Below are 25,777 nucleotides of genomic sequence, written 5' to 3'. Positions count from 1 at the left end.
GTGATGATGGCTGATGGTCATGATAATCATGGTGAAGGAGGTGGTGATTTTAATGGTGGTAATGATAGTGATGATGATGGTGGTGGTGGTGATGGTGGTGGTGATGGGGATGAAGGTGATGGTGGTGATGGTGGTGATGACTGATGGTCATGATAATCATGGTGAAGGAGGTAGTAATTTTAATGGTGGTGATTATAGTGATGATGATGGTGGTGGTGGTGATAATGATGGTTTAGGCGGTGATGGTGGTGGTGCTGATAATCATGGTGTAGGTGTTGATGGGGATGATGGTGGTGAAGGTGGAGACAATGGTGATACTAATCATGGGGACGATACAGTCAGAAGCACCTTATGTCTACTCAATGTTTAGTATGTGCCAGGAGCTGCTGGAAGGATTTCTTTCCAATTAGCAGATCCACCCATTCTTAGCAACCATCCTACAAAGTGGGAACAATTCTCATCTCCCAGATGAGCAAAGCAAGGCATACAGAGGTGCGAGACGCCTGGGTGGCTCAGTGGTTAAGCAGCTGCTTTTGGCTCTGGTCATAATCCCTGCATCAGGCTCCTTGCTCAGCAGGGAGTCTGCTTCTCTCTCTGCCTGTCTCTCCCCCCACTTGTAGTCTCTCTGTGTGTCTCTCTCTGACAAACAAATAATATTAAAAAAAATAAATAAATAACAAACACACAGAGGCAGTTACATGCCTGACCTGAGCAGCCCAACAGTATTTGCGGTCCTACTGCAGCAAGTCTCCCCACAGCTCCCCTCTTCATTCTTCATCCCTGCTCTGATGTGAGGCTCCCATTAAGAGAGACTGACGGCAACAGAAAGAAATCGGAGCTGGCAGTCACAAGATACCATCACTGGGCAGTTGTGGGAATGTGGGCAAGTCATCTTCCCCTCAGGGCTTCCGATTTCTCATCCGTACAATGAAGACGTGGGGTGGATAAACTCTGAAATAGTGTGTATGTGTGTATGTGTATGCACGCTCGTGTGAGAGAAGCAGACAATCTGACCGATTCCAGGATCCTGGGCATGTCCCACCCCTGCTGCGTCTACGTAGCATCTGGGAGTAAACTGGTGGTTTCTGACACACCAGTGCAAGGGGAGGCAGGAACACCATGAGGCAGCACAAGCAGACAGGCAGGGCTCAGGATGGTATGGGGACATGACCCTGGATCTATCTATCCTGCCTTCGGGCTCTACACTTTGACAACACAAGGTAGCTCATATATGTGAACTCACACACTACATGGCCCTTTGCATCTGGCTTCTTTCACTTGTGCTAATGACTTACCAGGTTCACAGATGTTGTGGCTTTGTTACTTTTCATGCCTGAATAACCATCCATGCGATGAATATACCTTCTGGTTGGTTTTAACCAGCTCACACAACAGATGGTCTAGTTTGGGGGGTGCAGTCCAAACTGTGTCTGGAAATGGCCAGATGCTGAATATATTGAACAGATGATATATTTTTACTGCACAGAGACTAAATCGGTATTAAGAGGTATGCTCTGGGACACCTGGGTGGCTCGGTCGGTTGGGCGTCTGCCTTCAGCTCAGGTCATGATCTCAGGGTCCTGAGATTGAGTCCCACATTGGGCTCCCTGCTCAGCCGGGAGTGAGTTTCTCCCTCTCCCTCTGCTGCTCCCCCTCTGCTTGTGTGCTCTCTCTCTCTCTCTCCAACATATAAATAAATAAAATCTTTAATAAATAAATAAATATAAGTATTTATATATGTTATATTTATATATATAATATAAAATAAAAGTAAAAGGCATACACTGCCGTCCACAACAGCCAAACTATGTCAAGAGCCCAGATGTCCATCAACAGATGAATAAAGAAGATGAATAAAGATGAATAAATAAGATGTGGTGTGTGTGTGTATATATATATGTATATATATACACACACACACACCATATCTTCTTTATATTTTTACACACACACACACACATATATACACACACACACACACACACACACATAATGAAATATTACTCAGCCATCATAAAGAATGAAATCTCACCATTTGCAAAAACATGGATGGAACTAGAGGGTATTATGTTCAGTGAAGTCAGTCAGAAAAACACAATTATCATATGGTTTCACTCATAGGTGGAATTTAAGAAACAAAACGGATGAACATAGAGGAAGGGAAGGAAAAAATAAAATAAGGCAAAATCAGAGAGGGAGACAAACCGTGAAGAGACTCTTAACTCTAGGGCACAAACCGAGAAGGTTGCTGCAGGGAAGGGGATGGGGGGATGGGGTGTATCTGGGGGGGTGGGCATGAAGGAGGGCACGTGATGTGATGAGCACTGGGTGTTAGATGCGACAGATGAATCGCTAAACTCTACTTCTGAAACTAATAATACACTCTATGCTAACTAATTGAATTTAAATAATTTTTTAAAATGACATGCTCTGCCAAGTGAAGCTGTCTTGTTCTATTTACTCCCAAGCCCCTTGTTTACTTTACAAATAAAGTGTTATTGGCACACAGCCACATTCATCTGTTTACATATTATCTCTGGCCATCTGTCTCTGCGGCACTCACAGAACCCTGCTCCTGCAGCATGAGGACTGCTGTAGACAAGACGTAAACAAACTGTGTGAGTGTGTGCTAATAAAACTTTATTTACAAAACACAAGTGGTGGGCCAGATCCCATGACCTGTTGTTTGCTGAGCCCTGGTGCAGAGGAAAGAATGAGAGAGAGAGAAAGGGATGGATTTCAAAGCCTGGCTCTCATCTAACACTCAATCTTTTATAGCTTTGGTTTTTATTTTCATGAAACAAAGTCCCTCACCAGTTCCACAACTTAACTTGGGCTCGGTTCTCTGGCTGGTTTCCTAACAAAGGGATTAAACCATCTGAACCCACATCTTGGGCTGGAACATTTCAACTACAGGGTTGCATACCAAGGTCAGCTGTGAGCAGTACTGCAAGGACTTGCTTCTGTGGATAAATGCCGTGGGTAGGGAGGGTTTCCAGGTAAGCAAAGAGGTACAAGAATAATTCATAAAAACTAAGTAAAAACCCATGGCCTTAAATACAACTACTGAAGTTTGGACTCGTCGCTTGCTTTTCTCTTGAAAATTAAAAAAAAAATGTGATTTTTAATTCTGTCTCCCAGGAATTCTTTTTTTTTTTTTAATATTTTATTTATTTATTTGACAGAGAGAGATCACAAGTAGGCAGAGAGGCAGATAGAGAGAGAGGAGGAAGCAGGCTCCCCGCTGAGCAGAGAGCCCGATGTGGGGCTCGATCCCAAGACCCCGGGATCATGACCTGAGCTGAAAGCAGAGGCTTTAACCCACTGAGCCACCCAGGCGCCCCTGTCCCCCAGGAATTCTTAGAAGCAATGAAACCCCCACAGTGAGGAGCACCTCTTGTGGGGTCTTCCAATACCATTTCCCACCAACAGTGCCCAGAGTTCCTTAAAGAAGTGGTGACTCCAGGACAGAGGAGAGACATGTACAGCGACCCGGGGCTTCCTCTAGTCAGTGAATGCAAGGAAGTTGTCAAAGCCAATGGGATGCTGGCAAAAGGGTCCAGGGGCTCCTACAAAGATGGGACCGTTGTTGCCTTTTTAATCAAGGCAAAATTCATAGAACATAAAATGGGCCATTTTATTAACTTTTTAGTTTTTTTTTTACTAATCTCTACATCCAACGGGGACTCGGACTCATGATTCCTGAGATCAAGAGCCGTGACTGATTGGAAGAGTACTCTTCTGAGTCAGCCAGGCACCCCAAAATTTGCCATTTTAAAGCAAGCCATTTTGGGCATTTGGTGCATTCAGAATGTTGTGCAACCACAACCTGTCTAGATCAAAAACCTTTTCACCAACCTGAAAGGAGTCTGAGCCATTATGTGGTCACTCCCTATTAAGAGGAGGACAATTTAAACATGGAGGGGGAAAAAAAAGATTAATCTGAATTAAAAACACATGCGATTGTGTGTTTTCTGAGTGGTAACAGTATTTTAAAAAAAAATGCAATGGCCACATTTGAGGTCACTAAGGGCCAAGGTCATTATTCTGGAAACCCTTAAATGAGCTGAATGAATGAAGGACAGCCTGCCTGCTCTCGTGAAGGGCGGTGTTTGAAGGTCACCCAACGGGTGATGAGGGGAAGGCACTCTTTATAGACAACTTCCACCTGAGAAATGCAGAAGGACTAGCCAAGAGACAGCATCAGCATTTTGTCATTTCTCTCAGAATGGGGGCACAAGCAGTGCCCCTGGTGGGACATAAGACCAGAGGTCACCCGATGATGGTGACAGAGTGGACAGTGGGAAGGGAGGGCGGGCAGAGAACAACCCTTGAACCCACATACACAAGGACAAGCACCTACTATATGCTTCTTGCTATCAGGCAAAAGGAACAACAAAAAACCCATCACCGTCTGTTTCTCAAAAGCCAAAAAGAAAGGAAGGAACAGAAGGGAGGATCCAATGAGCCTGAATTTAATCTAGTTCAAAGATCTAACCACTAGCTCATAAGAAACACCAGGGACAGAGGAACAAGGCAAAGAACACCATGAAGAAGCAACCCACCCAATCTAGATCACGGGACTTCCTATGGGACTCAACTCCAGTTATTTCACAAATAAATGGCACTGGTCCAAAGGGGAAGCTGAAATGGGTAGTTTATGGATTTAATGGAGCATAGAGACAAACCAACCAAATGCAATGTAGACACCTTACTTAAATCTTTGTTTACGGAGAAGAAAAAGACATTTTTGAGACCTGGGGAAATCTGAGTATTGACTGGGTGTGAGATGATGGTAAGGAATTTTTTTCTTATATTCTGTAAAATGCGATCATGGCACTGATGTTATTATTACTTCTTTAAATCATTATCCATGAGAGCACAGTGGGCACTTGCTTTAAAATAATACAAAACATGGAAATTTGGGAGAGGTAAAGAGTCAGATAAGGTGCCAGAGCTTTGATGCCTACTGAATCTGGGTGATGAGCACACAGGATTTCAGGTAAACTATTCTCTGCTCTTGTGGATGTTTGAGAACATTAAGTAACGGTTATCAAAGATGGGGTACAATGTTGTTTATCCCTGGCAAGAGGCCAGGCATGAGGACCCAAGGACCCAGGATAGCATTCAATGTCTCACCTAAATTTTTAAAAAATACAACAGAGGGGCGCCTGGGTGGCTCAGTGGGTTAAAGCCTCTGCCTTCGGCTCAGGTCATGGTCCCAGGGTCCTGGGATTGAGCCCCGCGTCGGGCTCTCTGCTCCACAGTGAGCCTGCTTCCTCCCCTCTCTCTCTGCCTGCCTCTCTGCCTGTCAAATAAATAAATAAAATCTTAAAAAAAAAATACAACAGAATAATTTCATTAAATGTATCGGTGGTTTTGTTTTAATCATTTTAGAAAATGAAAAATAACCCCAGTGTGTCCCTTATTCTGTTATGCAGGCTACGTGCATAATAGCAAACGTGTGTGCCAAATACTTCTGTACAAGAAAAGGAGCTGTCACTGTAATTAAACAAGAGTTCCATAAGATTACGTTGGACGAGGAAAAATCCATCCGTTATCCAGAACCTAGGGAAAGCATGAGACTCGGAGTTACCATGAGCAAATGAGTATGACTGGTAGAGGGAAGAATATAGAACTGTAATGGGTTTAACTACATTGTGTGCCCTGCTGTTAAAAAAAAAAAAAAAAATAGAAATGTGCTTTTCTCAATTACGTGTTCAAAAATATTACTGGAGATGAAGCTCTGTTTGGTTCCGTATGTTTTGTCATGATCCTGGGGATGTTTTCTTTCCATGTTTACGGAAATGTCATGTCAGTTGTTGGAATCCCGAACTGGACGGGAGGCTGGGCATACACGCCCATGAGCATCACATCACCTGCCCTGGCCTAGAATGGAGCGACCTCATCAATCAAACCAAGAAAAATACACAAAAAGAAAGAGGGAAATGTTTTTGCAACCGAAAAAATGGTGAAAAAAATGAAGTTCTTTGGGGCTGCCTGGGTGGCTCAGTGGGTTAAAGCCTCTGCCTTCGGCTCAGGTCATGGTCTCAGGGTCCTGGGATCGAGTCCCGCATCGGGCTCTCTGCTAGGCAGGGAGCCTGCTTCCTCCTCCCTCTCTCTCTCTCTCTCTGCCTGCCTCTCTGCCTGCTTGTGATATCTCTGTCAAGTAAATAAAATCTAAAAAAAAAAACAAAAAAAACAAAAAGTTCTTTGTAAAAGCAATATGTCAAAAAATAAAACGAAAAAAAAAATAAATAAAACGATAACTTCTAAAAAGCAAAATATCAACATGCTAATGGGGCCTCTTTTCCAAAGTTTAACATCTTTTTTCTTTTTTTTTTTTTTTAAGATTCTACATATTTATTTGAGAGACAGAGAGAGTACAAGCAAGGGGAGAGGCAGAAGGAGAAGCAGACTCCTCACCAAACAGGGAGCCCAATGCAGAACTCGATTCCATGACCCTGGGTTTATGACCTGAGCCGAAGGCAGACGCTTCACCGACGGATCCACCCAGATGTCCCAAAGTTCAACGTCTTAAGTTCATGAATTGTTTGACGCTTTGTACAAAACCACCATCATGCACTGAATCTTAAATCCACATACCAGATTCACTGCAGAGGAACACGGCTCCCCAAACTTATCCTCATGTGAATTTGTGAAATATTTTATATCTGGTGGGTTTGAATCAGACTTTCAAACTAAAACGACTTAAAAAAAAAAAAAAAAAAGACGTACCATATACCATGTGCTACCAATAGGGGGCAGCCTCGACATTATAAACCCATTATTCTGCGTTAATAAGGTCTTCTTCCTTCCTAAGGTCATGGAAAACCACTTCATTTTTACGTGCTTTATTCTTAGAAAAGGGTAATAGATGACATCCTATAGGGCAAAAACCAGACTGAATTTAACTGCCTCACAAAGCATCCCTAGGACGGCCTCTTTCTTAAAAACCATCAGAGACATCAGTCACTTTGTGTAAAACTGCTCGCCCACACAATCAATTTCTCATTAATGCAGACCTTTCCATAATACGAGAAATGCAATTATCACCTTAGCCAAGCCCACGTCATCAAAAAAAAATTTTTTTTAGTTTTTATTTTTAAGTAATCTCCATACCCAGTGTGGGATTCGAACTCATGTTCCTGAGACCAAGCCCTAAGCTGAGATCAAGAGTTGGGATGCTTGGGGCGCCTGGGTGGCCTAGTGGGTTAAGAGTCTGGCTTCAGCTCAAGTCATGATCTCAGGGACCTGGGATGGAGACCCCATTGGGGTCCCAGCTCAGTGGTGAACCTGCTTCTCCCTCTCTGCCCCAGCTTATGTTCCCTCTCTTGCTATGTCTGTCAAATAAATAAAAAAAAAATAATTATCATATGGTTTCACTTATTTGTGGAGCGTAACAAATAGCATGGAGGACAAGGGGAGCTGGAGAGGAGAAGGGAGTTGAGGGAAATTGGAAGGGGAGGTGAACCATGAGAGACTATGGACTCTGAAAAACAATCTGAAGGTTTTGAAGGGGCGAGGGGTGGGAGGTTGGGGGAACCAGGTGGTGGGTATTGTAGAGGGCACGGATTGCATGGAGCACTGGGTGTGGTACAAAAACAATGAATACTGTTATGCTGAAAAGAAATAAAAAAATTTTTTTAAATTAAATTAAAAAAAATAAATAAAATCTTAAAAAAAAAAAAAGAGTTGGTTGCTTAACCCATGAATCACCCAGGAATCCCTAAAACTTTTGTTTTTACTAAGTATCTTTACACGCAGTTGTGGGGCTTGAAATCACAACCCCAAGATGAAAAGTCACACGCTCCATGGACTGAGCCAGCCTGGTGCCCCAAAGAGGTGTATTTTCTAGATGGTCCTGTCCAGCATGGGAGCTGTATGTACTTTTGGAGCACTTACAATGTACTAAGGAATTAAGATTTTAACCTGCTCTTAATTTAAAATTACATTTAAAACCCAATACTCGATGCAGTTACGGAGAAAGTTTCCGGTATTTTCGGGGAGCCTGGGCATGTGAGTCTTGTTTTTCCAGCTGTAAATGTTACGGACATTCAATAAAGATGAAGTATTTCTGATGAAATTATTGGACCCTAATAGGGATGCACCATACAGATAAAATGCACAAGGGATTTCAAGCACTTAGCAGCAGAAATTCATGTAAATCTTCTCAATTTCCGTAGCGATTATATGCAGAAATACTTGCATCAGACATATGCTGAATGAGGTAGGCTAGGTTATTAAATGTCTCCTTTCTTTTCTCAAGATTTTATTTTGAGATCAGCTGTATGCCCAACATGGGACTCGAACTCACAGCACTGTGCTGAAGACTTGCACGTTCTACCAACTGAGCCCCCCACATGCCCTGACATTTTACTTTTGAAAACACGGCTTCGTGAAGAGTTTAAATCATACATGAGGTGTGTGTTGTAATTGCACAGGATGGCACTGCTCTACGGGTTAATTTTAGGATCATAAATTACTCAGTGTGTTCGGGGGAACAGAACGTGTCCTGAGCCTTTTCCGTGGAATATTTTAGGACGTGTAGATGTAATGGTATCAGCAAAAGACAGCCCTGTCTCCCTCTGTCTCTGTCTGGGTGTGTGACTCTCTTCCCCACCTAATTGTACCAAGCGACCAATGAGCCAACTGTGAGGAAAGAAGGCTCTCATTTTAGTGGAGGGGAAAAAAAAAAAATAATAACAACAACAACACTGCAAAATAATCCAAAAAGCAAAAGAAACAAAACCTTAGAAAACTAAAGTATGACGTGATGGGAGGTCTACACAGCGTATAAGGCAGTTTCGACACCCATCTTTATATCCTTCTTCCCGTTACTCATGTCTTTGGACTAAAAAATGAAGAATTCCATTCAAACCTTTTGACCCAAGACAAGCCCCCAGGGCTTCGCGGGAACTCCGGGCTTCAATGCATGGGATTTACAATCTTAAACTTTCCGTGTATTCTCTATACAAAGGCCGCACTGTTCCTAATGTAGGGAGACGTTCCCTATAGACCATGACACTGGAAGACCCGTGGACATCAACACTTACCTGCTTTCCATCAGCCTCACTGAAGCTGAAGGTTACGTATTTTAAATCACACACATTCGCTGGAAACATTCTCCCAGAGCTCGAGGGCAGTCTGGACTACTGGGTAAAGGACATGAAGAAGATGTTTTATGCCCCAACGCCGTTATGATTTCATTTTATAGGACTATTCGTGAGGAGATCCACCAGGGCAAAGGATGGTGAGAACATCTGTTCCCGTGAGCCCAGGGTTACAAATTGACATTAGAGAACCCAGCTGACATAGAAATCTGTGGGCACGGGGTATGGACCCTGCCTTCACTGACAGAGAAAAACAGTAAACGGATAATCTACTTGGTCGGCAAGAGGACTTTTTCAGTGTTTCATTACTCTGAGAAATAAAAACCCAGATGGGACATTATCTTAAAGTGACATATGCTGAATGAGGTAGGCTGTCTTATTAAATGTCTCCTTTCTTTTCTCAAGATTTTATTTTGAGGTCAGCTGTATGCCCAATGTGGGACTCGAACTCACAACCCCGTGATGAAGACTTGCACACTCTACCGACTGAGTCCCCCAAGATGAGCCCGCCAAGATGACCTTGTGCGTAATTTCTTCTTGTCAAAGATGGTGAAAGGATCATGTCCACCTCGGACCCCTCCCAAAAGGCAATGAGGAACAACAGGAAGAAGTTTTTTGTTATTTTTTTGTTTTTTAAGATATTATTTAACAGAGAGAGAGAGCTCACAAGTAGTCAGAGAGGCAGGCAGAGAGAGAGGGGGAAGCAGGCTCCCTGCTGAGCAATGAGCCTGATGCAGGACTCGATCCCAGGACCCTGAAACCACGACCTAAGCCGAAGGCAGAGGCTTAACTCACTGAGCCACCCAAGCCCCCCAGGAAGAAGTTTTTAGAAAGCATAAAGCATGGGGCACCTGGGTGGCTTAGTTGGTTAAGCACCGGCCTTTGGCTCAAGTTCTCATCCAGGGGTGCTGGGATCAAGCCCTGATTTGGACTCCCTACTCAGCAAAGAATCTGTTTCCCTCTCTCTTGACCCTTGACCCTTCCCTCCCTCTTCTGTTCTCTGTCTTGCTCTCTGCCTCTAATATATAAATAAAATCTTTAAAAAAAGACACGAGGATTCAGAAGGGGCAAACAGACAGCAGGACAAAATTTTGGAAGCTGTCCCAGGAGCTGGACCCCAAAAAATGGAACAAGCCAACCCGAGTGCTGGAAGGACCCGGGTCTTCTGCTAAGAGTGGAAATGAGCTGGGCGGGGAGGGGAGAGAGCTCCTTGACGCACAGCAAAAGCAGGTATATGATTCTGATAAAAAGAGGAAGTCATCTGAGCGACAGCACCGCGCGCCTGCCAACGGCGATGATCAAAAAGGTGAGACAAGACCGGTGACAGCGAGGACGTGGAGGAAAGGGGAACGCTCACGACGTTGGCGGGAATGCAAACTGCTGTATCCAAAAATGCAGACCACGGCTTGGAGGATCCTCAAGACGCTGAAAAGGAAAGGACCCTACAACCAGCAACGGCACAGCTGGGTACTGACGTGAAGCAAATGAAAACAGTACCGTAAAGACATCCCGGCACCCCCGTGCTCACCGCAGCGTTACCGACAGCAGCCAGGCCCTGGCAGAAACCCACGTGTCCACTGACAGGTGAACGGAGAAAGGAAACGTGGTCTACACGGACCAGGGCTATTATTCGTCCTTGAAAAAGGACATCCCACCATTTGCAACCATGTGGAAAGACCTCCAGGCCATTCTGTCGAGGAAGGTAAGTTGGACACCCAACAGGAGCGCACATCCCCATGGAACCCAAAAAACAAGGCACTCGGTGGGGATGGAGGGAGAATGGTGGCTTACTTGTCAACCAGCTTCTTGGCGAAGCCGAAGTCGGTGAGCTTGATGTGCCCCTCGCGGTCCAGCAGGATGTTCTCAGGCTTCAGGTCCCTGTAGACGATCTCCCGGGAGTGCAGGTACTCGATGGCGCAGACGATCTCCGCGGAGTAGAAGAGCCCCGTGCTGCTGGAGAAGCGGCCCCGGTTGCGCAGGTAGCTGAAGAGTTCGCCGCCAGGCACGAACTCCATGAGCATGTAGAGGAAGCGGTCGTCGTGGCACGTCCAGAACCTGCAGGGGGACAGCGGCAGCACAGGAGTGAGCCCAGTGGGCATTAATGATGTCCTCCACGCGGACCAGGGCGTCCACGCAGAACTCCGGACGCTAAAATACGCAAGCGAGCGAACATTAAAATCTGCTAGAGATAGAGGTTAACAGACTGCAGCAAAATAACCAAGAGGGCTCCTGGGGGACTCGGTTGGTGAAGGGTCTGCCTTGGGCTCCGGTCATGATCTCAGCATCCTGGAATGGAGCCTGTTTCTCCCTCGGCCCCTCCCATGGGCTTGGGTTCATGCTCTCTCTCAAATAAAGAAAATCTTAAAAAAAAAATCTCAGCCCATAGGCTGAATGGTTCACTCAAAGATGATGCGTGGAAGCCCTAATCTGTAGGACTTCAGAATGGGAACGTACGAGGGGATAAGGTCTTTGAAGAGGGGATGGAGGTAAAATGAGGTCAGCAGGATGGGCTCTGATGCCACAGGACTGGGGTCCTTATAAGAAGAGGAGATGAAGACAGACATGCACAGACAAATGACCCTGTGAAGACACAAGGAGAACAGGGTTTACACACCAAGAAGGAAAGTCTCGGGAGGAACCGGCCCTTGGCCCCGCGTGGATCCCACGCTCCCAGCCTCCAGGACTACAGGAGATAAACATGTGTTGTTCAAGCCGCTCAGTCTACGGGGTTTGTTCGGGAAGCCCAAGCAAATTCATGCACATCTTAGGGAATCACCCCTGGTTCGGCAACCCAGCCCTGTAATCCAGACTAGAAATATCCAGACCGCCACCCAAACACTGGCCTGGGTAAGGCAGTGATTAGTAAAGTCCCGGAGAGTCAGAAGAGTCGCTTTGTCCTTGCAAAGGCACTCAGAGCTCTGTTACTGTCAGGAGAAGCGGTGATGGGGAATGGAATGGGGCGTGACAGAAGATGCCAGCTCCTGTCTGCTTTCAAGAAGTCTTGGCCAAAGGAAACAGTAAAAAACACATTGCAGGGAGATCAGCGGTGATGGAGGAACAGTATTTTCTCATACAGGAGACACAGAGAAGAGAAACGAGGTCAGCAACTATGCTCTGCATTGTGGAGAGGACTAGGAAGTCCCCCAGTAAAAGCCGCCCCATGGGATGGGGGACGCACAGGACGCTAACCACGGCCATGCTAGCGTGTCTACACTGTAAGGCTCCCGTTGGCGTCTTCTGGGATCAGGACACTAGGGTGCTTCCCTGCAGAGTTGACTCCCCATGAGCTGTGTCTATCTGGCCTTCACCAAAAATACAATTATGCCCAGAGAACCGGCCATCCCTACGGAAGGATGGTCATGGCACCTGCTCTACTAGAGGGTCTCACCTGCCGGGATGGGCATTTCAATAAAATAAAGTAAAATGGGGGGAGGGGGGGACAGCTTGCCATGACATGACGATTAACTCAAAGGGAAACCATAAAGGGGTAAGCCTATCCAGTGATCAGGACACGCGGGAGTTAAGGCAAGTTAATAAAAACATGACGAGCAGAAAAAAAATCCCCATCACAGAAATGAAAAACTGTGCTCGGCTCAAGGAAAGCAGTTAAAAAAAGAATGTTTGGTTTGTTAATCACGGTGTTTCCATGTATCGGCAAAACATGGGTCAGGTGTACAAAAGGCTTTCAGGAAATGCACATGGAAACCATTCGGTGTTGCTGTTTGGGAAGACACGTACCCACCAACGAGCTTTTTGCACAAACACCATCATCTCTCCAAGCTACTAACCGGCCGGAGGTCCCTGTTTTCAGTTACCGAAGGCTTTGCATCTGTGTCCTGCTTCCCCTTCTTGCTTCTGGCAGCTCCAAACACTCAAGATTTGCGGTCCGGAGGCACGAACGGATACAGGAAGCAGGAACGCTGCTTTGGGGGTTTTGGTTGCTACTGCCACTTCCTGAAGAAATCTTTTACAGTTACACAGACTCTGTGACCAGCCACAGGCTTCCTACCATTTCAAGCCCAGAGGGGTGTTTCCCTTCTGCCCAATGCTCAGCTTCTTAATTAGTATGGCAGGAACATTTCCTTCCCACGATGCTTCCATATAAATGCCCAGTATTTCAAATGCATATGGCGGCCACACTCTGCTCTCCTGGGGGAGCTTGGAATCCAACAACGACTTCACCACTCTGGTGGGGAATTATGTTCTAGGGTCCAAATAACACGGGAGTGGTGAACTTATAGAATGAACCTTTCTGGAGGCTGGGGAACGTTCCAGATTACTCCTGAACAAGAGGAGTGCCAAACTGAGTTAGAACTGATCAGAAAAGGCCTCGTGTTCTAGAATTTGGGGGCAGCACGGAGCCCTGGAAATGACCCCCAATGGTCAAAACTAAGTCATAGCAGTTTTGTTGAAATTCACTGGAAAGGTAGGAAAATATGCAGAATCCTGTCTACCACTCAAGTACATTAGGTACATGCATGTGCGTGCTCACACATGCACACACACACACACACACTCACCAATTAGTATGCACCCATTTTCTGGATATATTCTACAGCCACTCCTACTGATCCACAGCACAAATAATAATCTACTCAGATCCTTTCTCAACGCTTGAGAACAATGCATCAGCCATGATGGAATGCAACCTAATTTCACCCTAGGAAGGCATGGTAGATAACTCACCATGCGGGAGATGACAACGGGGACAGGGGAGTGAGGATTAATCAACCAAATGGAATGCATCAACCCCTGAGACAGGATGGGTGGAGACCAGGAGATTCGGGCAGAAGGAGTGGGGCTGACAATCTCAGAGTCCATCAACTGGGCTCCAGAGGAGTTGAATCTCATCCACTGGTAGGTTTATATATATATAAAAATTGGGACCTGGTGTCTATTGTTCTGCTCCCAATTCCAAGATGTGTTGTTCTTTTCCCCACACCACCGAGCAATTCTGTGACACCAGCTGGGTGTCCTACAATTCGACTCCATTCTGGCGCTGTCTATACCTGGAGACAGCAGGAGATCTACAGGGGAAGGGTGTACCCTTCAGTACTCCCCCAGCACACACAATTCTGATGCCAATCACAGTCCATGTCCTGTGTGTCTGGTAGAGCTGGTATAGGTTAGAGGTTCCAAACTCTCCTCCTTGGGTCCCAGTAATCTGGCAGAGGTGCTCCTAGAGCTCAGGAAAACATGTTACTCACTGGGTCATGGGTTTACTATACAGAGATAAAAGTTAGGAAAAGCCAGATGGTGGAGACGCAGAGCACCAGGTGTGGGGAAGGTTGAGAACCGGCCATCTGTGTCTTCTCCAAGTGATCCACTACCCCCAAATCTCCCCAAGCTCCCCATCCTGGAAGCTCCCAAACACTCTTCTTCTGTGGTTTCAGGGAAGCTTCAGGATGATTAAATGACCGCCCATTGGGGATTAACTCAGCCTCTAGCCCCTCTGCCCCTATGCAAAGGGACCAAGAATTCCAACCCTCCAATTATAGGATTGGTTCCCAGGCAACCAGCCCCTGCCCTAGGGTGTTTTCCAAAGTCACCTCCTTCACATAACAAAAGCCACCTTTGTCACTCTTATCAAAGAGGAAATTCCAAGGGTTTTAAGAGCTCAGCGGCAGGGACAAAGACCAAACGTCTATAATCAGAATATCACCGTGACAAAAATCACAGACAAATGAATGAGTGGGGAGAACTAGCCCTATAGACATTTGTAGCCCATTTGTCGCACAAATCTCTCAATAAAATCCAACAAAGTACCAACAACAACCCAAAAAAGGGCACTCTATCTTAAGTGGACAGCCAATCCTACCTACACACATCACAGTCCAGTGCCATCCGTAACCAGAATCCTTGAGAAGTAAGTAAGAGCTTGCAAATAAATGTACTCTGTGAAGACTCAAAAACTGAGACTATGGAAAAAAAAAATTTGTGGGGGCCCAGGCTCCCCTCCCTGTCTTTCCTCAAGTCCAATAAATATCCTAAGGGGGTGGGGGGAATTCCACGGGCATCTTTTCCTCAAATTTGCATGAATTAGACTTCTCTTATATGGAGAGAATGGGTAACATTGGGCATTATGAGTAAGAACCAAAATATTTTAGGAGATGCTGACGTTACTATTCCAAAAACATTGACAAGCATTAGGTCATCACTTGGGGCCTGTGGGAAGGGAGGAGGAGTCCGGGTGGCCCTACATGAATTCAAATCTGGTTTTAGAAATTGAGAAACAGTAATAAGGGCATCAGCCAAAGCACTGGTTAATTCATTCCCATTCTTTGTAGGACTTGGCCCCTTGTATGGGTCTATAAACAACAAAACTCAAAGGCAAAAAGACATAAATGGGTTTGTCACCAGTGGTACTGATGAGGGAGCAGGAGGCTGGCTGAGGACAAAGCAGAAGCTGGCACCTTGCACCCCTCTCCACCTCCTCCCCCCGGGAATATGTGTAACATTCCTCAGGCACCCCTCACCGCCATAAATGAGAAACAAATAGTTAACTTGCAGAGATCACAATCCTGCAAGACAGGAATCTCCCAACTATCTTGATGTTAATGGCTTGCTAAAAGACAACAGTGGTCTCCCCGCACCTTGTAGGCGCTCTTTAGCATATGAAAACTCCGTTGAAACCTTCCTTCCCCTCACCTTCCCCCACCCCCACGGTACATAACCTGCCATCCCTCACAACCCGGGGCAGCAGCTCTTCCTGCCCACGGGTCCTGTCCCCGTGCTTTAATAAACCACCATTTTGCACCAAAGATGTCTCAAGAATTCTTTCTTGTTCATCGGCTCCGGACCTCAGCCCACCGAACCTCACCTAGGTTCTAGAACTTCATCAGTATGAGAGAAAGAGGCATTCGTGGATGTAAAGTTCAGTATGTATTAGGAGTCTTGCTTGAGCACTGTGGATCAACAACTCCTGAAACACAACTCTATCCACTTCCACATTCAACTTGCTCTTTGCTTCATTTACTAGGTAATTTCTTTTTTAAAGATTTTATAGATCCAAAAGAGAGAGAGAGAGAGAGAGGTATCACAAGTGGTAGGCAGCAGGTAGAGGGAGAAGCAGACGCCCCACTGAGCAGGGAACCCAACATGGGACTCAAACCCAGGACCTTGGGATCATAACCTAAGCCGAAGGCAGACGCTTCACAGACTGAGCCACCCAGGCACCCTTACTGGGTAAATTCTGACCAAGGACTCACTGTGGCACCAGGCAACAATCTGGATACAAAGCAATGGAAAGGGCAGGTCTAGTGTTGACGGTCTTGAGACTTGCAGGTTAACTGGGGAGCTGAGTGTAAATAGGAAACACAGGATGGCAGGAGGGAGTCAAGAGCGGGTGGAAGGGGGGACCCGCAGACAGGATGAATCTCTGGCAAAGGAGGCTATCCAATGGACATCCAAAAAGCCTGGAAACTGAGGCACAAGGCCAACGCTGGGACAACTCTGTGGCAAAGAGCTTGAATTCTATCATATGCACACAGGGAACCTCCCTCTCCCATGGGATTTGACTGCACAGAATTGCCCAGGTCAGTGCTCACGCCAAAAGGAAGCCCTAGCCTGGGATCTGGAGTGGACGCTCAGAAGAAAGAGAGGGATATGGGTGAGCTGTAGTAGTAGCTCACCCACACTACACTGTGTGTAGTAGCTTCTGGGAAGATGGCACTGAACTGGACAGATCTGGACGGATGTGGTGACGTGATTTACAACAGGAAAGGGCAGGACCCCAGGCTGGAGTGTCCACAGAGGCAAAGAAAAGAGGATCCAAAATGGTGCCCGGGAGGCTGGAAGGGCCATTTGGGGAAATCAAAAGGAAGTACTGATTGGGGATAGGAGGCCAGGAGCAAAGTCAACAATTCATGTTTGGACAGAAGGACTCTCAATTGTCTGGGAGGCATCTGAGCAGGACAGGCCAGGAATGAGGAGGACTCCCAACATCCAGCTCAGGGGGAAGCTGGGATGGAAGAAACAGCATGGCTTGGCTAGAATTGTTAAGTCCAAAATTCGGAACAAAGGGGTCATATGGGGATTTCTGGAGCACGTGCACACCCACATACACACCTGCCCCGATGGAAATGTCCCAAATGTGTCCTCCCAAAATCCCCCACAAGGGATCCCCACAGAGGTAAGATAGAAATAGAGGGAAGGGTGTGTGTAATATACTGCGATAATGCCCAAACCCAGTGTGGGTGTTTGTGTGTTCACATGCACTTGAAGGACACAAAAGATCCATATCAGACCGCCCATGGGATGATCTGGCGATGAGGGAGGGTGGGAAGCAGATAGGAAAGCCCTGCGTGAGGCAACCTGAAGAAAAGAAAAACCGAAAAGAGGAAATCTTAAATCTCTCTACCAAGAGGAAGGAGATAGAATTAGAAAATGAAAATGCATTCAAGCAGTTAAAGCAGGGACTGGAACAGACACTTGTACACTGCAGGTTAGTAGCAGCATTATTTATGAGCCAGAATGTGGAAGCCATCCAAGTGTTCCTGGATGGATGATGGGTGGGTGGGTGGAAGGAAGGAAGGAAGGAAGGAAGGATGGATGGATGGTTGATGGGTGGATGGATGGATGGGTGGATAGAGGGATGGATGGATGGGTAAATAGAGGGATGAGTGGGTGGGCAGATGGAGGGATGGATGGATGAATGGATGGATGAATGTGTGGATGGATGGATGGACAATGGATGGATGGATGGATGTGTGGATGGATGGATGATGGATGGATGGATGGATGGATGGATTGTTGATGGGTGGATGGATGGATGGGTGGATAGAGGGATAGATGGATGGGTAAATGGAGGGATGGGTGGGTGGGCAGATGGAGGGATGGATGGATGCATGGAGGGATGGATGGATGGGTGGATGAGGGGGTGGATGGGTGGATGACTGGATAGGTGTATGGATGGGTGGGTGGATAAACAGCATGTGGTCCATGAATAGAATGGAATATGACTCAGCCTTGAAAAGGATGTTTCCTACACCAGCTATGACGTGGATGGACCTTGAGGACATGGTGCCGAGTGATATGAGCCAGACACAAAAGGACACGTCCTGCCTGATTCCACGTATATGGGGTCCCTAGTGGAGTCCCATCCATAGAGACAGAGAGATGGTGGGGCCAGGGACTGGGAGACAGGGATGGGGAGCGACTGCTTCATGGGGACAGAGCTTCAGTTTGGAAAGATGGAAAGTTCTGGAGATGACAGTGGGGACGCAATAGCGTGAATGTGTGCAATGCCACTGAGCTTTGCACTTAGAGATAGGTAAAGTGGCCAACTGCTTGTTCAGGTGCATTTTACTGCAATGAGAAATTAAAATTTTTAAGTATATTCAAGAGTAGATGTGAACCTATGAAGAGCAAAAAAACGGGCTGTAGTTTACAGCGACAAGGAACACACAGGACGTTCTGACTCTGGGCCCCCCGCCTGTCCCTGACCTCAGCTCAGAGCAGTGCCTTCCGCTGTTAACACTGACCACTGTGTTCTATGTGTAAAGTCTGTGGCAGGGCTCCCTGAAGGTGTTAACCGACCCAAAAGCCAAGCCTCGTTCATTTAGAGTCTATCGTGATGCCTTGTGATGCTGCAGAGGACTTCTGCCCTTAAATAAGAAGATGAGCCACCTCCCGTGGATGTCACTCTATCTGTTCTTGCTCACGTCTCCGTGCAACCTGAGGCTCTGGAAAGTTTCTTCTACTTTCTGACCTGTCAATAAGGCAACCAGATCTGCCTCAAGGTGTCCTTGGCTTGCTCCATCCCCCATTCCAGGATGTCCTCTGGTTCCTGACCCCAAGGGTCCCCTGCCTACCACCAGTGGTTTAGATGGCCCCTAGCTGGTGGCTGTGCACCACTCTCTCCAGAGAGAGCTACGTCTTGCCCCTCTGTAAACAGGCTCCACTTCACCTCCCACCCACGCTGCTGGGAGTATGACATCCCCAGTATATTACTGGGCCAGGTGGGGACAGCGTGTCCTCCTCCTTATGCTTCTGGAAACCCTCGCTCCCGGCAAGCGCACAGGAGCCCAGCAAACGCACCCGGGCTCACACGTTCCCACCTGCACCCCCACGGCATGCAGACTGCCCTGTTTCCCATCTGCTTCTCCCCACTGCTCACTGGCAAAGATGCTGCCCTTCCAGACACTCCCAGAACCTCCAAAACTCAAAGACACGTTGTCAGCATTTTTAAGCTTCAAATGGACAGAAGTGCGTAGAGAGTCAGAACAGGGTCTTCTTTCCCCTGTGACTACAAGGGCAACAAAGGAACAGCTTTGCCAACTACCTGACTGTGGACTAAGGGACACGGAGAGCAGACCCAAGCTGGTGGACACGGAGAGATCGTTGCTTTAGGCAACATCAGCCCTAGCCTGGCTCTGCTTACATGCAAGAAGGCGCACCAGCTTAGGAGCTGTGATGGGGTCCACAGGCTGGTCACCACGGATGCAGTGATAGAACTCCTGGCTCGGCGGCTGGGTCCAGAAAGGGATAATGGGACCCCATGCACACCCGTTTACTGTTTGCATCTCTGTCTTCAGCACTGGCTTTTTCAGCTGGCATAGCTCTGTCCCCCCAGGGATTGCTGAAAGTGCTCAGAGCTTGTGGGTGGTCAAAAATGGGAACGGACAGAAGTCCTGGCATCTAAGGGTGGAGACCAGGGATGCTACTCAGCGTCCTACAGTGCCTGGGACGCCCCACGTCACAGAGACATCCACCCCCAGATGCCAGGAGCACACAGGCTGAGAAATCTGGAAGCAGCAACTTTCATCAGGTAAAGCCCGAGAGCTGGAACCCGTGCTAAGAAGAGGTAAAGGTGGCTGGAGCCATGCAGGCGTGCGAATCATTCTTCTCATCCTGACAGAGATCACATCAGCACGACAAGCAGGCTTCCGGAATAGCCCTGGTGAAGCATGATCACCATCCACGACTGTCATTACCCGCACCAGAAGCCTGTCTGATTCCGCCTCAGGGCAGGCAGCACAGCACACCCGGAGCACACCAAGAGGTCCCATGCCAAATGTCGCTGCTCGGCGGCCAGCGATAGTGGTCCCACATCTTCGCCGCTCAGAAAGAGGGGCCACCGCCACCATCCACCAAGACCCAAGGTAACGTCACTGGGCTCTGCTTTGAAAGCCCACCACCTCCTCACACCATGGGCAGGGTGGTGGGGGACACCTTAACAAAAGGCTCAAGGCGCCCATTTCCCAAAGAGCGGTCACCACATGGGAACAGCTGCTTGAAAGCAAAGCCATCTCCGTCTCCAGAGTTTGCAAGCACACATGCAAACACTGAAGGGGAACAAGCTGCTGGTCAAGAAACACTACCCTACGTCCTTCAGAATAATGGGAACAACCAGTCACAAGCATCCAGGAGACAAGCGGTTATTTTCTCATCTTGGAAAAACAAACAAAAACCAACCTGGCACAGTTAGGAGAAAGGAGAAATAAGAGAGGGCTGAGATGGGGGAGGGACTGGAAGCAGACACACAGCAGGACACGGGAGGTCGTCAGACAGAGGTGTGGGGGGTTGCAAGTTAGTTCCTGGGACAGGTGGACCTGTCCTTGACCTCCTGCAGCCCCTCTGAGTCAATGGGGCACTACAACCCACGGTGCAGAGGGTTCGATAGATTGGGGCGTCAACATAGATGACCACGAGACGTCCAAGACAAGGCAGTGACAAGAATAAGCCCTTGTCACCCAGAGGTACACGGAAGAGGGCCTGAAAGACACCGCCCAGGGAGGGAAGATGGAGGAATCACCCTCCGGGAGGACAGAAGAGGATAAAACTCCCCAGTCCTGCGAAAGTGTAAGCAAAGGCTTGGGAATCCACATGGACTTCCACGAGAACATGGTCCCTGGAGGGCAGAGATGGGAGGCTTGTGCAACAGGGTTTCTCGCCACAGCGTTGCTCAAGATCTGGACACTGTGGTTGTAGGTAACGTGTCCTATTTCCTTATCCATTCTGGGTTAGCAGCCCCCAACCCGTCTGCTACAGTGGGCACTTCAAATGCCCAATGAGGGAATGGCTCTGCTCTTCTGCTCAGGCTTTCTTGCTTTTGCCCTTTGTGATGGCTACTTTAGTGGATCAATTCCGAGAGGCCCTGGTGCCCAGGCATATGATCTAACAGGAATCTTGATGTTGCTGTGTAGACATTTTTTTTTTCCTGATGTGATTAACATGTACTGTCAATTGACATTAGGAGAAATACATGACTCTCCATAAGATGGGTGGGCCTCGTCTAATCAGCTGACAGCTTTAAGAGAAAAAAAGTATGGGTGCCAAGGCAGCTCAGTCGGTTGAGTGTCTGCCTTCAGCTCAGGTCACGATCCCAGGGTGCTAGGATCAAGCCCCACGTCAGACTCCCTGCTCAGTGGGGAGTCTGCTTCTTCAACTCCCTCTTCCTCCCTCCCCAACTTGTGCTCTGTTGCTCCCTCTGTCAATAAATAAAATATTTTAAAAAAGAACAAAAAAATGTGAGGTTTCCCGTGGAAGAGGGTATTTTGCCTCTGGATTTCACAGCTATATAAAAACTGTGCCTGAGTCAGCAGCTTCCCAGGTGGCTCTGCGGAGTTCAGATTCAAGACAGAAACATCAGCTCTTACCTTCGTTTCCAATCACTTGGCCAATCCCATGGATTTCACACCCGGGAGCCCCTACAATCACGGGAGTCTGCTCCCGAAACTCCACCTCTTTGCTCTCCTTGTCTGAAGCGTGGTGTGTACTGTACCCAGGGTGTTCCCTGCCCATCCCTGCGCTTGGCATCCTTGAGTTGGCACACCTGCCATGTGCTGACACCTTTCTGTGCAGACAGTGAGATCTGAACTCTGTGGCTTTGGGTTCTAGCAGGAGACAGGCAAGCAGGACACATGCTCACAGGAGAGACGGAGAAGGAGGGTCTGGGGAAGGTTCCTCTCTACATGTACATGGCATGCTACTGGCCTGAGTTGAGGGAGTGCAGGTAGGCTGTTAACTCTCCTACATTACACAGAGCAGGCCACCACAGAGAACGATCTGGTTCCCTGATGTCAATGGTGTCAAGGCAGAAAACCCTATTCTGGGGTCAAACGACTCTAGGACACCAGCAATTTCTAAGCCCCCAAAAGGGCAAGGAGCAGACCCCAGAGGCTGGTGTTCAGGCAGACCCCAAGCCTCTGTCTGGGGTGCAAAATCTGGATTTTGCACTCCAGAAAGTAAGTTACTCAGCTCTTCTAAAATTATCGCCATGGGCTGAGCTGGCCTTTGGAACGACTATATCCCCAAACAGAACATGTTCTCAAATGTGCATTTAACGAATCCCCTGACATCTTCGCAAAAATACTAGAGAAGTGGTTCCCATACTGAGCTCGGACAATGCCACCGGCGGACTTGCCAAGTCACTCAACCCCAACTTCAAAGTCCAAATAACCAGCTTGATACCCAGAATCAACAGCATTGCACGTGGTCTCAAGAAATGCAAGCAAAACCTGCTCCATGCTTTCAGACAGTTTGGGAAGCAGGATTTGGGTGAGGTGACCTCCATTCACAAGACAACCTGCACAGCTGGGGGACTAAATACATTCTTCACTGATGGTCTTTCCCCACTAGTACGTGTCCCTCATCACGTGGACCTGGACACTCTGTGGCTCCCATCCAGAAACGTGGATCCCATCCACAGCACGCTCTCCATGCTACGTTCAGAGAATTTCCAGAGCCTGATTTCACTAGCTCAACTCATACCCAGTGTGTAGACACACCTGGTCACTCCAGTGAGAACGCACAGAAAAAAGCAAGCGCTAGAAGAATATCATAATATGGTCCACGTGCTCTTAGAGGTCTACTCTTGGCAAGTCACTAAGTAGGTGTTACAGCTGAATTATATCCCCTCCCCCCAAATTCACATGTTGAAGCCCTAACTCCAGGACCTCAGAATGGGACCGTATTTGGATATGGGGTCTTTAAAGAGGGCATTAAGGTATAATGAGGTCAGTAGGGTACATCATGATCCCACTGGACTCTCCCTTTGCCTCTTCCCCTGCTTGTGCTGTCTCTCTTTCAAATGAAAAAATAAAATCTTAAAATCTTCTTAAAAAAAAGAAGAAAAAGAAGAGGGGATGACAAAACACGCACGGAGGGACGACCATGTAGGGACACAATGAGAACACAGGGTCTACACACCCAGGAGAGAGGCATCAGGGGAAATCAGCCTCAGTCCTGCCTGGATCTCATACTCCCAGCCTCCAGGACTATGGGAAATAAATGTGTGTTGTTTAGGCCCCCTACTCCATGGTACTGAGTTATGGCAGCCCAAGTGGACAAACTCATTTTCCATAATTTTTAGGTAACGGTCACCTGGAAATGTATATCATTTCATATCACTTTACATCTTCAAAGGATCTGTTGTTGATAATAGTTTCTCCAGATTCTGAGCATTTCAGGACAGCAGACACGACAACGTGCCCCGTTTTGTGCAGTATCTCAGTACTGTGGGGGAGAAACCAAAAACGGACCAGGACCGGTAGACAGATTTTTAAATGAGGTCCTACCACATTTTGCCAAAACCTGTGAGGATAACCCCTCTGAGAAGACGATCAGATTGTTCCTCAAATTCCATGTTGATTTAATGATGAGACATTCCTACTCCTCAACCACACCCTTCACTGAACTTGACATATAAGAAGACGACCTTTGACTGTGACGGCACTTCCGTTTTGGAATCACAAAGCCCATCCAGAGTCCATCAGGTGTCAACACACGGTCGTTGTGTCTTCTCAACCATGAAGTGATTGGCTTGAGACTCCCCGCCTTGGGAAGGAAGCCCCAGACACGTGAAGGCAATCTGGCAATATCATAACAGAGTCCAGGTCTCCCATAGAAGATATTTATTTAAAATCCTAGCGAGCTAATGATCCTCCCTAGAATCACTACTTTAATTCCTCCAAGAGACATAACTGGATGCTTTCCTTAATTCCAGAGGAAGATCTAACACACTCGTTTTTCTAACGGCTGTTCCACTGTGGACCGGATGGGAGAATTCACACGTGGTGAGTGAGCAACGCTGAGTCCCCGAATCCCTGGCTATTTCGGTTTCCAGGACTTGAAACCCTGAGACGCACCTGACCCTTCTTTATCGGCACAAGATCACCCGCAGCTCCATAAAAGGAAAGTAAAACCAAAAAAAAATTCAGCCTATTCGTTTCTCCTCCTCATTAAATATGCAACAGAGTCGGCACTCTGGGCAACACGCTGCTTTGGGCTTGGAGGATGGGGGGCTGGGGCAGCTGTGCATTTACAGACATCCTTCTCAGAGTCTGCGTGCATGGGAGATGTTCCAGAGCTGTGACCAAGGGCTGTCTCTATGTGAGGACAGGTGTATCAGAGAAGAAAGACAGGAGTTGGTCCAATGGGAGGGATGCTTGGTGGGGAGACACACAGAAAGGAGGCACTACAGGGGAGGGGTGGCCCCCCCGAGACAGGGAACGACCACAAGGATGGCCACCGGCCCCCTTCTACTGCAGGTGGCTTTCCGAGATGGGACCATGGGTAGCAGGGTGGAGGGAAAGAGATAGCAAGCAGAAGGTAAACCTAGAGGTCAGTCCACGATGAGCCTTAAGTGGCTGGGGTCAGATTCCGGGGTCACTATTCCCCGTGGATCTGTAGGTACCAACGAAGGTCACCAGACCGGTATCTGGGGAGGATCACCATAACTGGAAGATGAAGAATGTCTTGGAAGGAAGGAAGGAAGGATGCTAGGGCAATAACAGGTGAGAGGCCAGTATCAAACATCAGGGCAGAAACAGGAGGCCCCAGCTCAGGCAGGAGCTGTGGGGTAGGAATGAGAAGGACCGAGAAGAAGATGGCGGAGGGGAGACATGGACCCCGGTTGGAAGGCACCCACACCGTGGATGGGGAAAGAGAGCCCTCTCTGGGCCTCCCATCTGGCACCTGGGTGCAGAATGGTCTTATCCTGTATTAGGAAACAGCGTGGGAGGACTGGGATTTATTTGTTCAGTGCGGGGCACCCTCAACTGGACACATCTGTGGTGCGTCTAAATGGAGATACAGTCGTCCTCGAGAAACCCAAGGAGTGGCCCGCATGAATGAGGCTGAACTGGTGACGGTGACCCAGAAGGGGATGAGGGGAATGGAGTGTCTGGTGGGACCACCCACACTCCTACTGCTCACCCGGGATGGGAGCAAGGCTGAGGCAGAGCCAGCTGTGACCTCACTCCACGCACCCACCCCCGGCCTGGCATCTCAGAGAGGGTGAGGACCCAGAGAAGGCAGTGGGGAGGGACTCACAGCTTGACCAGGAAGGGGTGGCTGACTTCCTTCAGCACCGACTTCTCGTTGTGTACATGTTGCTCCTGCTTTAGGCGGATGACGTCGGGGATGCTCATGACCTTCAGAGCAAAGAAATGCTTGGCCGTCTTGTCCTTGACCAGCTGCACCCGTCCAAACGTCCCAGTGCCTGGAGGGGGAGACAGCACACCAGGCTGCATCAGGACCTTAAGAGAATCCATTAGCTTCTGCAGCTCCCAACCCTGGTATATGGCGGGTGAGAGTATTTCCAAGAAGCTCCATTCTGGAACTTTCAGGTGAGGGCATGTACGACACACACGTTGACAAAGACATGTCAAAGGCAGGTTGACAAATACCTGCCTCGGAAATGTTCTTGCATTGGAGGGACA

The 25,777-nt window shown here is 47.8% G+C and overlaps 1 protein-coding gene across 1 annotated transcript in view; it reads right to left on the bottom strand.

Moving 5' to 3' along the window:
- LOC111157130 (protein kinase, X-linked) overlaps positions 1 to 25,777 on the bottom strand; it is a 79,663-nt gene that overhangs the window by 26,064 nt on the left and 27,822 nt on the right. Inside the window, exons 2-3 of the mRNA XM_022518372.1 lie at positions 25,389 to 25,557; positions 10,905 to 11,168 (exon numbers count right to left, since the gene is read on the bottom strand). Of these exons, the coding sequence (XP_022374080.1) occupies positions 10,905 to 11,168; positions 25,389 to 25,557 (433 nt within the window). The remainder of the gene's footprint in view (positions 1 to 10,904; positions 11,169 to 25,388; positions 25,558 to 25,777) is intronic.

This window comes from Enhydra lutris, unplaced genomic scaffold (assembly GCF_002288905.1).
Source record: "Enhydra lutris kenyoni isolate GAN:26980312 unplaced genomic scaffold, ASM228890v2 scaffoldscaffold52, whole genome shotgun sequence".
Classification (NCBI taxonomy): Eukaryota; Metazoa; Chordata; class Mammalia; order Carnivora; family Mustelidae; genus Enhydra; species Enhydra lutris.
This window is presented reverse-complemented; position numbering and strand designations above follow the sequence as displayed.